The 17351-nt window shown below is 40.5% G+C and overlaps 1 protein-coding gene across 10 annotated transcripts in view; it reads right to left on the bottom strand.

Moving 5' to 3' along the window:
• The window catches only part of tp63 (tumor protein p63), a 36200-nt gene that overhangs the window by 13617 nt on the left and 5232 nt on the right, over positions 1 to 17351 (bottom strand). For 3 of the 10 annotated variants that reach the window (XM_084355439.1, XM_084355443.1, XM_084355447.1), the window contains exons 1-4: positions 15239 to 15318; positions 14941 to 15075; positions 14209 to 14338; positions 1171 to 1428 (exon numbers count right to left, since the gene is read on the bottom strand). In XM_084355439.1, the coding sequence (XP_084211565.1) occupies positions 1171 to 1428; positions 14209 to 14338; positions 14941 to 15075; positions 15239 to 15303 (588 nt within the window). In that variant the 5' untranslated portion in view covers positions 15304 to 15318. Of the gene's footprint in view, positions 1 to 1170; positions 1429 to 6590; positions 6739 to 14204; positions 14339 to 14940; positions 15076 to 15238; positions 15319 to 16616; positions 16657 to 17351 lie in introns of those variants that run through there. The other 7 variants (XM_084355442.1, XM_084355441.1, XM_084355448.1 and 4 more) reach the window with 4 other exon arrangements.

Below are 17351 nucleotides of genomic sequence, written 5' to 3'. Positions count from 1 at the left end.
CTCTGTCATCAACAAAACACCAATGAACTCTGAGTTGGGAATGAAGTAGACTAATGACGAGGAGCTAAGTGAAGATAGATGAGTGGCTTCTAACACCAACACACATTATTCAAACTATATATCTGGGATTACATCTGAAGATAAGTAAGACTTTGGTGCATGTGAACGTCTCTTGTAGTGACAGCCTCTGTAGTGAGATCAGGTCCTTCAGCTTTTTTCTCTTCATCAGTGTAATGTCTCAGGCTCAGTGGGAAGTGCCTGGGGATTAGTCGTGATTTGAAGCTATACATCTCAAGCAAAATTCTTCCTTGCCAGATGTGGTTGTGCAACGCAGGACTTTCAAATAAAGTGCACCTAAATCTGCCTGGAGCACTGATCATCAGATAAGGAGTTGGTGGTTAGATAACCAGCAATGATGACAGCTGGTGAATAAATGTCTCTCTGTGGGTCCATATGAATGTCAAGCATATGACACATTAAACTGTAATACTCACAACTTACCTGTCTCTGTCTGCTGATATTGTCCTATTGGAGTATGCAGGTGTGGCACTGGATAAGACTCATCTTTGTTAAAGGAATAGTTCAACATTTCACGCTTATACACTTATTCGCAATCTTGTTAAGAGTCAGGTGAGAAGATCAATACCTCTCTCGCGTGTGCATTAAATGTGGGGCTACGAAAAACAAACTGTTCCTCTACACGAAATAGTGAAACTTGTATTTTTACACAGTTGATTTTGTTTTGATTGAACACAAGATATAAGATGTTAATTAACTTTTGAGATGTAAGTAGGTGGATTTTGTTCCCTTTGGACAGAGTCAGACTATCTGTTAGCCCCAGTTTCCAGACTTTACACTTAACTAAGTTAACTGGCTACAGACTGTAGTCTTATATTTAATGGACAGATATGGGAATGGTTAATGATCTAAAAAAGCATTTAGTGTGTATCCCAACATGTTGATCTCTTTAAAAGGTGATCACTTATTACCATCCAATGCAGTGATGCCTTTTTATAGATGCTTCTGTGACAAAGCCAGTAGCAGAAACGGGTCTTTGAATCTTTATATGTGATGCAATACAAGATTATTTTTGCACATACTGCCTGACCATGAGCTAGAATCACACTGTAAGCAGACTACACAAACTACTCTGATGAGAAAGCGTCTTACCGTCCAGGTGGCAGACTTCGCTGTGCTCGACTGCTGGAAAGACACATCAAAGGTGTGGGGCCCCGCATAGTCTGTGTTGGATGGGATGGCTGGTGAGGGAGAAAGGGCATCAAAGGTGGAGCTGGGCTGGGCATAGGGTGATGGGGCCGTCACGTTGTTCTGTGCATGGTCGTTGTTGTAGGGGCTGGTGGAGGTTGAACCACCATTCTGAATGTTCTGGTCCATGCTGTTCAGGAGCCCCAGGTTTGTATACTGCGACTGGAGACAAAATGGAGGGGAGAGAGGAGGGAGGACAGAGGAAAGTCCTCAGTTAATATAAGAGAATTACAACATGGTTCAATCAGGCAGAAAGGAGGAGAAGAATGAAGAAGTATCTAGACCATGAAAATAGAAAAATTGTTATGTGAAACTTTGATATTAAAGAACAACAAGGCTGTTAGATTAGATAGTAAACATGATACAACCTTACAAGAATTGGCTTTTCAGTAACCAATGTCATAGTTTTAAATTCCAGCAAGACACAGCTGGTAAAAACAGTAGTTTCAGGTCCAAAAAGATGTATGCTCAAGGGTTTTATTTGAAAAATCACTGCCATGACTCCTCAAAGTGCGTTTAAAATGAATTTACCATAGGAACAAACAAAGCTAGTCACACATTACTGTTGATCAGCTGAGGACTGAAGGTGGAGGAGGCTCACAACACTTTAAGAAAGCATGCTACAGGAAGTGGAGATCTCGTTACCATTAAAAAAAAAAACGTCCACGGTAACATAAACCATCTTCCCTTGTGTTGTGTTTATGGTCTGGCTCTTTCCTGACACTCCTGAGAACTTTGGACTGTACGGTTGAAATTCAAAATCTCATTTTATAATGTAAGCACATAATTACCCGCCGAGCTTTTGGATCAGTGTTGTGCTCCAAATTGTACTAGCTCGCCTTCTCGTTCCCTTTTCACCAGCCACAACTATTCAGACGGGGGGAATGGTATTAAAATATCAGCTTTAAAACAGGATGGAGAATACACCTGGGTCGGAGCCAGCCCCTTCCTGCTTGCTCCGCTTGCCATTCACCCCATTCCTTTCCATTTATAAACGGCACATTCCTGGACGAGGTGCCATGGCTCTGCTCTTCAGACAGCCATTAATCTCTCCAGGGCCTCTTGTTTATTTCAAGCACGGCTGACCACAGCTGTCCAGCTCACACCCACTGCACTGCCAGGTGTTAGTGGTGTGCCAGATGACCAACAAAACACAGACTAGTAGGTAGACTACGTTACTATTAATCACAGTAGTGACTTATGAAGCAATGTAGCTGCTTTATTACGTACGGATCCACATACACACAAACACAGGCACAAACAGACTCACACAGTCAGACAGACACACCTGAGAGAGGTCATTTGAGTCAACCTCAGCATACTTGTGCAACAGCGCCACAGGGTAGCTTGCACTTTGGATCAGGGTCACTGTGTGTGCGGCACAAGGCTGCTTAACCCCCTGGAAACAATGACACCAGGGCTTATAAGAGCCTGTCGGGAGAACAATTATGTTGGCCATACAGGTGTTAGGAGGCAAGTGTTTGGTGAATTGAACACACACACACAGGAGGAAAGAAAACTCCTCTCTGGTGGAGACCCTCCAGGCCTCCCCAAACACATGCTCCCTTACAATAGGCTAATTACACACATGTATTATAAAGGTTTAAAGTCAGTTGGCTGAAGAGCGGCCCAATCCAAACAACAAATGGTTCAAACTGGTGTGAGTAAAAATAACAAAAGCCTGTCAATTACTTGTATATACTTAGTTCATCTTACATCAACAGACACAAGAAAATTGCATGGGAACTGACAGGGTGACACAGTTTCCTGTTAGGACAGTGTTTTCCCGTATGTGAGTCAGCGACTGTGATATCAGAGGGATTTCGTTTGAACCGTGGTGCAATTCCCTGCAGTGGCAGCGAGGCGCTCAGCCATTCAGAGATGACACAGCCTCCGCAGTATCTGATGCTGGCAATCTGCAAAGATGGATGTGACAGGCACCAATTATCGATGTCAAATTATTATGGTAAAGAAAAGCTTGATGCTGGCCAGAGACCAATCACAGATAAAAGCAGCGACGTAAAGCCTGACATAGAATACTTCACATTAACTACAGGGCCCTGGATAAAGCTTCTCATGCCCTAAAAGAATATGAGGATCAAAGATGAGGATAAGGCCCAGCAGTAGAGTCACACCTGAACTCATCATGTTTTAATGTTTAATTGACTGGAAGTGGGATATCTTTTAAAAAAAAGGTTGTGTGAGGGCGTTTCAAGCCCTCTCTTCGTTTCCTTTCATCAGATCTTATTCCACTATAATACAGCAGCCATTTAATAACCACTTTAGCTGCTCTTAAAAATTCCTTCTGTTTATAGCCCAAGCTGTATTTAGGCCTTTGGGATGTCAGGCTGCTAAGCAGGAACACGGTAAATCAATGGCTTTGACATCCTCAACAGCCTCTAATAAAGTTTGTGAAAGCTGTTTGAGGCCTTCAGCTCATTTCTTTGTCTCTGATAAATGCTGGGGTAAGCAGTTCAGGCCAACAGGAAAGAGAGACTGCTGACCTTTAGAGTAATGGCCTGTTGACTACTATGTAAGAATCTGAAATATCCAGAACACATATCAAATACTTTTGAAATACACATGGCAACACCAATTCACATGTACAGCCAATGCCAACACAGTGGCATCTGGTAATGCATACTGACACATTGACATTACTGCTTGTGCTGTAGTCATCACTCTGCCAACAGACATGTATATCTTATTCTGAACACATCTCTTTAGTAGGTTCAACAGATATGATTATGTTCATATATTATCATTAGAGATGCAACACTCAGTCGATTAATTTGTTAGCTGATTGAGAGAAAATTAATCACCAACTATTTGGATCATGTATTTATCATTTCAGTCATTTTGTCAAAAAGTGGCTGGTTCCAGCTACTTAAATGTGAGGATCTCTTAGGATGATAGTTGATGAAGAGTCTTTGGGTTTGGGGTCATTGGTTGGACCAATAAAAGCCATCTGAAGACTTCATTTTAGGTTCTTGGAAATTACAAACATAACATTTTTCAAAATTTGCTAACATCTCATGGATTAAACGATTTATCTAGTAGTTATGAAGATACTCTGCAGATTAATCGCTAAAGAAAATCAGTAAGTTATTGTTATAATTGCTATAATCATTAGAGCATGCAGTGAGAAGATTATCTGCACTCCTGTCCAACCATGGATGTCTGTGAGGTCTGTCACTTCAGAGGTTACTGGTTTCTGATTAATATATTTATTTGTGTGTCATTAGAAACAGTGTCATTGTTGCAGCCTTCTGAGCTGGGTCGTAACAAATGATACCAACCATTCTGTCATTTCGTACATTTACCATTATAAGGTTGCCCTACTGAAAATATAACCATCCTTCCACTGTTGCATTAACTGTAAAAATGCATTATGTTCAAAGACTGCAACAAATGACATCTCATAATTGATAGCTTAATAAACACAAATTCTCCTGTTGCTGCTCCTGTTAGGTGGTCACAAAGTGTAAGCAGTGATAAACCCAGAGCTTGGATGACCAATAGATGACAGCAACCAGAGCAGACCCGGCCTGAGGGGGGAATAGCTCCCATTCCAGGCTCTCTGGTGACCTGCTCCATGGTCCTTGGGCCAGCATATCAGAGTGTCTGGGGGACTGTGATGAGTGACCACAGGGGAGGGAGGCATTAAAGGCTCAACAGGGTTGGGGGTTGAGGTGGGGCTGGGTGGGGGTCTATCTACACCTTATACCTGCTGGGGTGGGCAGAGCAGGTGATTTTATCTACATCAACACACCATTAAAGCAATTACGATCCTGGACTAAACAGCAGCGCCTGGCCCGCCGCATTCTAATGGCTGCAGCGGCTCCCAGGAGACTGGGGACGGGGGAACCCGATACCTCACACACTGGAGGGATTGAGCTGGACACCACTTAAAGACCCCCTGCTCAACAACTTAAAAGACAGTGACCTGACACACCTGCTATCTGCAACCTGCAATCTGACAATCTATCACCGCTCACTTGCTCACCATTTGGATGCAGGATTTGGTTGGTAAATGCAGAGAAGGCCGACACAATAGCTCACTAAAACAGCCAACGACAAAGAAAACCGGGAGCTTAAAGAAAAGCTGATGACAATTCTAAAGACTAAAGCCAGTAGGTCTCATGGATTAGAGTTACTGATAAACAACAGTTAAGCTTTTGTTTTTTAAAAAACAATTCTGCTCTCAAATACTGTAGGTCTGGCAGGGCCCATTTTTCTGCTTTCTGCTGGGCCATTATGGCTCCACTGAACTGATGCCTCACCATAAGTTTGCACTCTGTCCCATGTTGCCTGATTAAAAAAGTCTAAAGTAGCTTGAGTACAAACTACTTTTCACATTTAATTTGCTTTAACACATCCTTTTAGTGTTTACCATCAAGCTCTGCAAAAGATCCATTAATCATGATTCATGATGCTTGATATTTCAAAGTGAAAGATGGGATTTCCTTCAATTTTTTTTCAAACTAAGAAATTTAAAACAGACTGACGCGTTAGGAACATTTTTTTGCCACTCATGGTTTGTTTTGTCCGTCAAAGAACAGAAGAACGTTTTATGTAAATGTCAGACATCTTGGAAAAATCATATAAAGACAAATGAAAACTGCTGGTTCCCTGAGTCTTTATCTCAATTTTTTCATTAAATAAAGCACAAAAATAAACCACAATCATTTCTAATCTCTTACATAAACAACAAGATGCTGTTTTTATTTTTGATTGTCATTATTTTTTCATGTTTCTGAAAGGAACAGAAACTTCTCACAGCAGAAAATCACGACCTCCCAAAACCTTTTGGAAGTCAGATTTTCACTCATTGAACGACGACAACAATCAGACTCAAAGTAAATCACATCAACTGACTAAATTCATACTCTGCCAGTCAGCAGCCATTTTACAAGGACACATACAGTATTCAAAGGGATCCTCCAGGTGTTTACATTCCCTCGCTCTATAGCACACGCACACAGATGTGCACGCAAACACACACATACTGTCATACGCTAAAACATCTTCCGTGCGTTAAGTCTATCTCTGGTATTTGTTAATTGATTAAAACAGTTTGATGATGTTTTTTTCTTTTACCTAATTAGTATTGAATACCCGAGTTACACCAAAAGTTAACAAATGTTACACATGAATCCAAGATTTTGGATCATTGAGAACACTGACATAAAACTGATGTCCCGTAGTACAAGGCCTTTTACTTCTAGGTGATATTTCACTAGTCCGATGGAGTTTTGGCGGACCATCTAAAGGAATGTGTGCAATGGCTGATGCCCCATCACCAGTTCCTCCACCGGTCTTACCTCGCTGTAAGATGTGGTGGTCCCCGTTTCCAGGTACAACATGTTGGCGCTGAGATTGAGCAGAGCTGCTGCTGTTTGCTCCACCGGCTCCAGGATTCCACAAATCTCTTTTCCTCACTCTGAAGGAGTGATGTGGACTACAGATGCAAAGTGGACGAGCTAAGCTTCTATAGGAATCTATTGGGAGGTCATATATACCAGGGGAAGGGAGGGGAGGGGTCTAAGAAGCTACCTGTGCAACACCACACCCAGAAGAAGCAACGTCTTCTTATCCTTCCTCTGAGGCTCTGCAGGCCTCCTTAAAGCTGTTTGTTAAATCACGACTTACTATTTCGTCTTGGTAGCGTTGATTAATATCAACCTCAACAACAATGATAAATGCCTTCATCATATGCATGTGTTTTTCTTTGTAATTTTCCTTACTGTGACTTAAAGTGTAACATATGACAATCCAGATAAAGTAACTAAAATACAGATAAAAACTTTCACCTAGGAACATTTTAATCTTTAAAGCATTTACATTATTTCTACCTGTGCAGTCGAAGTTATTTAAAGTAAGCCATTCAAAAGACATTTAATGCTCCGTTAACTTTATCCACATGGGGAAGAAAACAAATGGACAAATTATATCAATGTAGATGTTAATAGGTAAATTTAACAAATACAAACATACAGAGAAAAATCCACTAAGCCTGCAAACCCCAGGGTGAGAAGGTGAGTCTGGAGTTATACAGCCGCTACTTAGCATAAGAATTACTCCCCTCTGTATCCCTTAAGCTATTCCAGTGCTTAAAACAATGTGACTCCTGTAGATTGCTTGTATCTATCAGAGATGACTGATGTAGATCTGTTTTGGAAACATACATTGAGGCTCAGATACTGTAATGGTACTAGCACTGACCGGCTGGCTCTCGAGAAATGATATAATAATGATAAAATTGCCCCCGTGATCGGCTTCAAACATTTTTCTGTCCATATTTCAACTGGGGAATTGAAAATGCTGCATTTGAGCCGAGTTAATGTTCCACAGAAGAAAGCAGTAACACATTTATTTGATACTGTTGTAGTTATAGTAGACGTGTGCTCTTTAGTCTAATAGACCCCACAGAGCTATTTGCTGAACAAGCAAAAAAACAGAGTCTGTAGGTTTGTAAATTAATCCCTTGAAAGTCCAACTAGAGCAGAATTTTAATCATCTACTATGAGAAAAAGGCTGAGTTGAATAATACAGCACATGTAAACATGAGTGGATAGAGCTGCACCGGTCGATGACAAGGGAGGAGTCTGCTCTGTAGGGTGTAAATCACTTCTATTACTACACAGCCTGGGGGTTAAACCTCGTGCCCTGTGGTCACAATGTCTGAAAACTCTGACCTGCAGCCAGTGTCTCCAATCAGCAGCCACACCCTGCTGAGGCCCACAGGTCAGCCTGTCACAAAGGCACATCAACACTTTAAAGAGCCCAATTCAATGGCCTCCTGAGGGACCAAGGCGTCAGTGCAGACCGAGCCAAACCTTTTGAGCGTGATAATTAGTTTAGCTAAACAAACTTCTAATTATGCTAAAACAACATTGGCATCTGAAAAGAAGTTAGAGTACTCAGTGAGGGTGAGACCGTAGTAAAATTAAGAAGAATAGTAGCTTTATCAAAGCAGGACATACTGACTTTTTTTTATTGCCTATTTGATGCTACAGAGAGTCAGGCTGCAATAAACTGCAGTCAGCTTGAAAATCAACTCATACCTTAAATTTACCTTACATGCTTTCTTACATAGTTAAACATAGAAGACAATGAGGAACCATGATGAAACCATGATGAAACCAATCCTAACACGATGCTTGTTTGACCCACAAAAAAACCATCATCTGGCTTCAAACAGCAGATTTACAATCTCTCAGCTAACATCCTGCCTGACCATCCTAAACTCAAACAGTGCAGTCACATCTGTATTAACCGTGAGGCCTGTCACGATAATAACTTCATCAACTTGTTGTACACTGTTTGAACAAATATTACTGACTTATAGTTGGAAGTATGACGAACATGTCTGCTGACATTTGCTGTGTGTGTCAAATGTTTTGCACAATAAAAACCAATAAAAAAACATTTTACAATTAAATTATCCTTCATATTCTGAAGTGTTAGATTCATATACTGCACTCTTACAGCTCATCTCATATTTTCCTAAAGGAGCTGAGATGTAATGAAATGGAAAAAGAAGAGAGGACAAGAATTATGGCCTCCGAAGATACGAGACTATATTTTTGTTATATGAATAATAACAGCGGCTGTTGATGCGGTCATTCTTGTTTCACAGTTAGTTTTAAATCGTCTGTATTACAACGATAGCCTGACCATTGATTCTCCTGTAAGATCAGCTGACCGATTAATAAAAATCGATCAAAGGGGTGTTGCTGTCTGGTAAAAGAAACCTTCCACAGAGGATACACCTGTGGTTTCTCACTAAGCTTTTCAAGACGCCTCCTGTCTCCTTGTTCTTTGTCTGCTCTAGGAAGCACAAGTTAATACATTTCTTTCAGGTGTTACGAACACCGTTTAGAGTTTTATTGAATGTTACATTTACATGCAAGTTTTTTTAAACAGAACCCGAGAGGTCATTTCATTTGTTTATTTTGGTTGTGTGGTTTTGTATACTTATTTATTTTTGTTCATTTAGAATATTTTAGCGTTTCGTTTCACGTCCCAATTCAAAGGTCTGAATATTAAGAATTAAAAAGTTAATTGCTCTTTGAAAGCGTGTACTTGCATAACTATGCCATTATATTATCATTATATTAGTGACATAAAATGTCATTAAAATGACAATGATATAGTTTATTGCAATTATTTCAGGGACAGTCTATCGTCCAACCACAGCAGTTATCGTGACAGGCCAATTAACTGCATCACCTCACATGCTACAGCTGTGAGAAACTAAGAATAGAGCCAGCTAACGATCTGCACATCCAGGGGCTCAGACAAAAGAGGCTTTACTAAAGTTTTTCCTTTTATAGGGGCCTGTTCCTTAAGTCAGTTAGATTAGTTTAGTATCAAGTGTCAGGCTGCAGTGGCTGTGAAGGCACAGACACCTGACCTGAAATCACAGTAAGCTCCCATCCCCACTGACAGACGCAAAAGAGAGCGAGCATCACTTGGGTGGCAATTCCTAAAACTCTTACAATGAACTGCCACCAAATCCTGAAATGCTCCTGCTAAAAAGATAACCTGAAGCTACTTTTGGTTTAATTGATTTACTTGCTGGACACACTGATTTTAAAAGCTACCAAAACATTTTAAAGGGAAAAGACGGACAAGAAGAGCTGAGCAATTTATCAGCCTTAATTTTAGAGTCAGTATCAGCGTTATTTTGCTGACCAGTCAGCACAGTGAACTGTATCTGTTAAATAAACATGATCAGTAACAGTATCAGGACAAGTGCTCTACAATCATCCTCTGGATTTCTATTTCACTTTCAATTTGACAAAAAAGTCCAAAAGATGTTCATGTCACTAATGAAAGGTGAAAGTTCAAATGAGTGCACGGTCGCGTTGGCTTTGCCTTTATACTATCCAGTTGACGGTCAGTGACAGATCATTATGGCAAACTAGCTCTGGCCTAGAGAATAATTGAAAATGCACAGACGTCAAGACAAAGCTTTTTTGTTTTTCAAGAGGCTATGCACTGAGAAAGAAGAATAGACAACGGCAGTCAGAACAGAGCCATCTCTGGAAGATTTGGCAACCCATTTAGCATCTTATAGTCCTACTTTTATTTTTTAAATCCATCCGAGAGAACGACGCCACCCACGTTCGATTAACTAGGTGACAATCTGGCCTCGCTCTACACCTCCTTTCTACTGTCAACCACACATGCTCAGCAGAGAGAGGCGCTCTCTGGTATTACAACCACTGTAAACGCACTGGTTGTGATGCAACCCCTCCTATTTAATGTCGGCCTACTTGCACAAACTTTAAGTCTACCTGGTTGCTGCAATTTATCTAAATGATTTCCCGTGTCCTGCTCACTTCAAAATAAAATACTAAAAATGTATCCAGCAACGGCCTTTTTGAAAGGAGGTACTATTTCACAATCCAGCAGACGCTTTCTAACGGAAAACTCAGCCTAGTTTAACTCATGCATGTAGGAAAGTATTAAATCAAAATCTGATACTGAAGAAAAATCTATAAAAGATAACAAGAGAAATTTATGGGTCTACTGCTGAGGGATTTATTCATGCAATGACTCTCACTCAAAGGATGTGACCTACACGTTTAAGTTGAATACTGCATGACACAATACTGTTGTTGAGAGCGATGTCATAAAATGTACAATTACAAGAGATAAGGATAATAGGGGTTAATGTAGCTGTAGCATCCACAGTCAGACAAGGTTTCATACTGACTCACCAACAGTTATTCAAGCGGACCGCAGCAAGTATTTGTTGCTTGGTGCTATGCCTTAAAAAAATACTTCTGCATGTGCTGGAGGCAAATGGGTGGAGCATGAAAAAAATAAAAGAAGAAAGCAGAGCTTATTATTGTTGGGTATTTAGTGTGCCAGCTTACTTTGGATTTAATGCAATAGGAGTCTGTCATTAATAATCCAACTTAAGCTTAAAGTTGTGCTTCTTGTTGCTCAACTTAAAAAAAAAAAGTAAACCTTGTGTTGTTATTTGGGATATAGCTACCTAAAATACCTGCACATTCAGACAACTAAAAGGCAGAATGGACTTACTGTTAACTTAAAAATGTAAGTTAAGGTGGATGTAATGATTCATAACGACTGATGACGGATGATGAAAATGACAAAGAAGAAACATCTTATACCCACGCAAAAACGGAAATGATTGCAACATGTGGCAGATTCTTTACAGGTGACAGCATTAAGATCAGATTTTAATTCTAAGGAAAGAGTAGAGGAACTGATCAGCTGCTTAGTGGGACTGCAACTAATGATTGCCTTCATTGTTGATTCATCTGCTGATTATTTTTATGATTAATTATTTAGTCTAATGACACCCCAGTTACCCAGAGCCCAACGTGTTATATTCAAGAAGCTGGAACCAGCAACGGTTTGACATTTTTGCTTGAAAAATGACTGAAACTATTAATTATCAAAATAGATTGATTTTCTTTCAACTGTCTTATCGATAAATTGACTTATCATTTCAGCTCTACTACTTGGAGAGCAAACACACACATAAGACACACAAGGTGTGGTGAAAAAAGGTTGAATCCAAACACAAACGTGTAATTAGATCCCAGAGAAGCCGTGTGTTGATCGAGTTACTTTGCTGTAGAGTTGTTTAAACTGTGTGCGGAAAAAGACCTCTGTCCGTCTTCTCAACACTGCGTCCTCCACGCACAGCTGATCAGAGCTTTATCTGGGTGTAAAATCAGCTGTTTGGGGTAGGATATAGCATTTCTCCTGCCACTATTTCTGCTACATTCCTTCATGTTATTCTACCCTCTGCTTGCTCATCTCCTCCCCCCCTTATTGCCACCCCCCACCTTTACACAGAGAAGGCACGTACTGATAGATGAGAGCCGGGACCTTTGCGAGAGAGGCAGGTGCTGCGTTAAATTGTTGCCCTGCAGCTACAGAAAAAAAAATCCAGAAGAAAAAGGAATTTCAGATTAAACATAAACCCTACACAATACAAATAGTCCCCCAGGGCACTAAACACCGAGCTGCATTCTAATGACTCATGAAAGAGTCACACCTCCACACGGGGGGGAGCGCCCACCACCTCCTCTCATCAAAACTGACACTTGACGTGGTAAGAACGATCGGGGCTTGGTGATTGGCAAGCGGCCATGGCAGCGAGCTCTGAGCCCCACACGGATGCTGCCCGAGTTGCTGGCGTGCCAATCACAGCACCACGCCCCTCTTCGGTGTAGAGGAAAGTGGGTGGTGGGGGTGGGGCCATTAATCACCAGTTCAAGAGAGCACAGGCCCCCTTGGGGGATGCGCAGGGTAACATTACTCAGCTCCTTCAACAAAATTTTTATTTGCTATTTTTTTCCACCCTGGCTGGACAACAGCATTCCTACACTGGGAGGGGAACATGCACATCATCTCTCAGCAGCAGAGCTGGCAAAGATACATGTCTCACTACTGCAGGTCAAACAGAAGGGAGTTCATACGGTGCATCTGTACACACACGACTAAAACCAACATGTTTTTATCAGTGCTTTACTTGACTGCATTATAAGGTGAAGGACTGTTCCGTGTTATCACAACAAGAAAGCTCAATATATCGCTTAATGCTTCAAATCATTTTGTTCGCCAAAACAACAACAGGCAAAACGAAAGAAAAAAACAAGGAACTGAACTTTCACTGCCACAGCAGATCATCAGGTATGTGACTGCCTAAATGCACACTCTACCATCAACAAACTCTGAGAGCTACCTGTCTCAGAGGGGCCGCCCGGGTCAAGCACATTTCAGGCTAAATGAGATAAAATCATCACCCTACAGACAACATCTCAAGACAAAAACAGATAAACCTATCTTATTCACTGGGCTATGACCTGCTCTGAACCACATTTTCACAGTTGTCCTGGGGAAATTCCATCATTAGTATGAAAACTGAAAGTACGGTCTGCATTGTACAACCTATGGAATTTACCACTGGAAGTCCCATTAAATCAGAACGAAAGTAACCTTAATGCGTACGATTATCAACCACAACTAAGCGCACAAAATACCCGACATAAAAATGACGCACAGTCCAAGCTAGTAAATGTTGTGCAGAGACGTGTTTGGAAGGACATTGCAGCATACTGTGTGGCTTCATTGAATAATATCTGTGTTTTAAAAGATATTGCAGTATGATTCTGGGGAATAAAGTCATTTCTGCTTTTTATCTGAACTGAAAATAATTAAAAAGGAAGATGATGCAATTTCCGTTGGGCTCTGCATCACCACAGTGCCTCATTGATAATGGTATGTTCTGATACACAAAAGATTGCAGCTCCTGCTAATTAGATATTCCACTTGGCCGTATTGTGATTTTGACAATATCTAAATGAATTCGTCAGCTCCTAATCTAAACTGTTTATTTGAACAGTAATGACTCACCACTAAATGAGCTGGAAATTAGTACTGGCAATGCCAGAAAGATCATTGCTTAAACCTCATAATACCAAATACAAAATAGACACAACACACTGAAAGATTATAGTTTTAGGTTAACAGTAATGTTTACTGGCTGATTAGCACTAGGGCTACAGTAATATAATTGGTTTCAGGGTAATCCATAGTATGAAAACAGACACTTATCATACCATGTACATTCGCTTATCTGTAGTATTGAATAAACTAACATATTAGTGTTATTAAAAATATGTATAATTTAAATCTATATCAAGTTGTCTGTCTATGCTGTGAAATAATAAGAAAGCGTTTGTTCAGCCAGCCACGGTTTTCGTACCGTGAAAATCTTGACCCTAGTAAGTACAATACATGCAAAACTGAATGTGGTCATATAATCACGAGCTGGTCATGTAAATTTTGTTTCTGCGTGGTCGTGGTGGGTTTGGCAGCAGGAACTGCTTGTGAATTATAATAAAATGTAAAACTGTTTTTCTTAAACAGTAAAACCTACGTACTTACGGAAAGCGTCTCATCCGGCTCTTGCATGGTTATGCAGTCCATACTGATCTGAATGGTGTTTCCTGCGGACCCATCAGTGGGACTGTCTGTGAAGTTCAACTCAATGGGCTGGACTGAGTGAATGGCAGATCTGAAACACAAGAGACAGGAAATAATGAGAAATAGTGACAACACCAACTGAAGAAAAAATATACCTTGTTGCATTTTAGTTCTTGTTTTAGTTCCTGTCCACACTGACTTTTAACAAACAAATCAAGAGGAGTAAACATGTTGTAATACAGACTGACAGGTCACTCATTGACTGACAACACATATCCTGCATCATTAGCACGTCACCATGACCCACGAGAAATCAAACTCAATTTTTTCTGATGTGTATTTATGTTTTTTGGTGTCATAAAAAGCTTAAAAAGATATACCTAATTACTGCAAATTGACTGCATGTTAGACAGGTAACGCCTAAAAGGTGGAAACAAAACAGAAAGAGGCGTCTTGTTTAGGAATTGTTCTGGGTTTATCACTTTGGGATTGCCGTCACACAATTTTTAATGGACTTCATGAACTGACATGTACATGAAGCAGGATACAGCACAGCAGTTTAAAAGCTATTAATCAGGTTGTTCGATCTGCACCATGTTCAACAGACAGCTCTCATATCAGCGCAAACTAACCAGGAAAATGCAACAGGGTCTGTTTTAACTAGATTTGAAAGCAACCTTAGTATTCACTTACTGGTCCAGCATATCAAACAGTTGGCTGAATACATCTTGGCTGAAGGAGTCAGTTGTCTGTGCCGACTGATTCTGGGACATGGTGCTGAGGAATGAGCCCTCTCTCCAGGACAAACGAGACGGAGGGTCCCTGAGTCTGCCGGGAGACAGAAGCAACCACAACCAAGTTCATTTTATTACTCATATTCCAAACAAGCAAAGCTTCCTTTACTGTTGGCATTTTTGAAAAAAGGCACAACTATTTTAATAGGTAGTTTTAGAAATTGCAGTGTCAGCAAACATTCAACATAGATGCAGACATGCAGTGCTGAGATTTGGCCACCCAGCCAGTGGAGGAGGAGGAGTCCTGCTGGCAGCCATTCATGGAAGGGCACCTCCATTGTGAAGAAGTCAGCCTGCATAATACTGAATATTTGTACTACACATAATGGTGATTATGCACCATTCAGACAGAGGCACTTTGACCTGCTCCCCCTGAAACATTACACCTGCTTCAGAGCTCAGCCTGCCATTGTTCCTGCTGAAGTGGCGCACGCTGCAGTCTGAGACGGGCGGAATTCCCCCCGCAGTCTATATGATAGCACTGCTGCAACTTCTGGTATGTGTACAGCTGGACGGGCTTGGTTTGGGGGGAGGATGGAGGGTGGAGGAGATGAGGAGGGGGGGGCCATAATCTGAAGCTGGCACTATTTTAGGTTTTGGAATTCCCCAACACTGTGTGATGAATGATATTAATACCTGACGTACAAACACAGGCATATCTAATGAAGCAAATAATTTCACTTGTGCAGGAGGTACACATGAGGGAGTCTTATGTCTAGAGTCGAGATTAATGGAGTTTGCAAAGCCCAAGAGACGTTTGAAAAAAAAAAGGAGAGGCCTGCAGATCATTCAGTTTAGGCTGAATCAAAAATACATTTGTCAGTTTACAAGCTTTTGCATTATCAGCACTATGTGGAGACTTTGACTGCTACTACTGGTAGTTATGGACTTAAGTTATATTCCAGCTTCAATTGGAAACTGACTTATTTCTATATCCTGTGTACCATGTCAATCAAACATGTCAAGCACATTGGTGATACTTATTTATGATTTGTGAAAAGATTTTAAAACGTTCAACATTTTGACAGGCTAAATACACTCAAAACAGATCTACAATTGAAGACAAAACCTTGATATTGACAACGAACGCAGTAAAAACTATTTCTGTTCATTGAGTTAAGTCACGACAGTGGATGAGAGGATCAGAAAGCTAACTTAGGTCTAGTTAATGATGGAAACGAGCAAGCTAGCAGCAACTTTAACGTTAGTTAATATACTCGTAAAATTACCTGCGTTGATTTGGTGGAAGCACACAAGAGTAACAACTCGGCAAAATAAATGTCTGTAAGCTGTTTTTATAATTTTAACCAGCATATATTGTCTGAAATCGTATTGAGCTCAAGATATATACGCCAGTCAACTCTTGTTAGCCTATAAAGCAAGAGTTAGCCTAGTTTCATTATGCTAGCTTGCAAAAGGTATTTTAGCTTAGCTCCTTCCTGTTAGCCTGCTAACTATTATTTTGGATACATTCTTGCATTGACCTGACATTTCTCCTGCACAGCTGTGCCTGCTGGAGTTTATCTGACCGATAAATACAAGTAAAATCGAGCAGTAAAAATATATTAAAGTTACCCTCCGTGTCGCGATATCCCGATACCTTCAAGGTGGCCCTCATTAACTGTCATGGCAACCAGAGTCTCGCGAGAGCACGGAGCAGATAAAGATGGCGGCTGTTTTTATTAGATGAAAACTCTCCAAAACAAAACTGGTTCATTCACTAAACACAGATATTTTTCTCCTATATTGGTAATATAATTTTAAAAATACTTGCAGTTTATTGAGCTTATTATTCAGAATCTAAGTAATTATTTTCAGCAGTTTGTCTTTGACATATTTAAGCCAGCCAATAGTGGAAAGTACACCCTCCATGCACACTCCACTTCATTAGGTACACCTGTCCTGTGTAATGCCATTCAACAGCTCTGCCATGTATTCTACTTTTACGAATCTTACGATTTTTCACTTTTTGTCGACACTGTCAGCGAGGTGATAATTCTACTTTGTGGTTTTGTTGAAATGCATTACACAGAAAAAAGTCCCTAATATTATTCCCCTCTCTTGTATGTAAATCTGGTGGGCAAAAAATTAGAAACACCTCTGAATATAATGCAGCCCCGTTCATCACCACTGCAAACTACAACCTCAGCAATGAATGAATGTAGTTAAATAAATACCCCTATGGCAGTTTCAATTAACTGAACATTGTTGGCATTGTAAAGGCAGAATCACAAGTTTAAAAGAATTGCAGTCACTAAAAAAACAACATAACAAGGTGGATGAGTGAAAAAAACAAACGAGTAGATTGCA

This window comes from Pagrus pagrus (assembly GCF_965226575.1).
Source record: "Pagrus pagrus genome assembly, chromosome: 6".
NCBI classification, from domain to species: domain Eukaryota; kingdom Metazoa; phylum Chordata; class Actinopteri; order Spariformes; family Sparidae; genus Pagrus; species Pagrus pagrus.
This window is presented reverse-complemented; position numbering and strand designations above follow the sequence as displayed.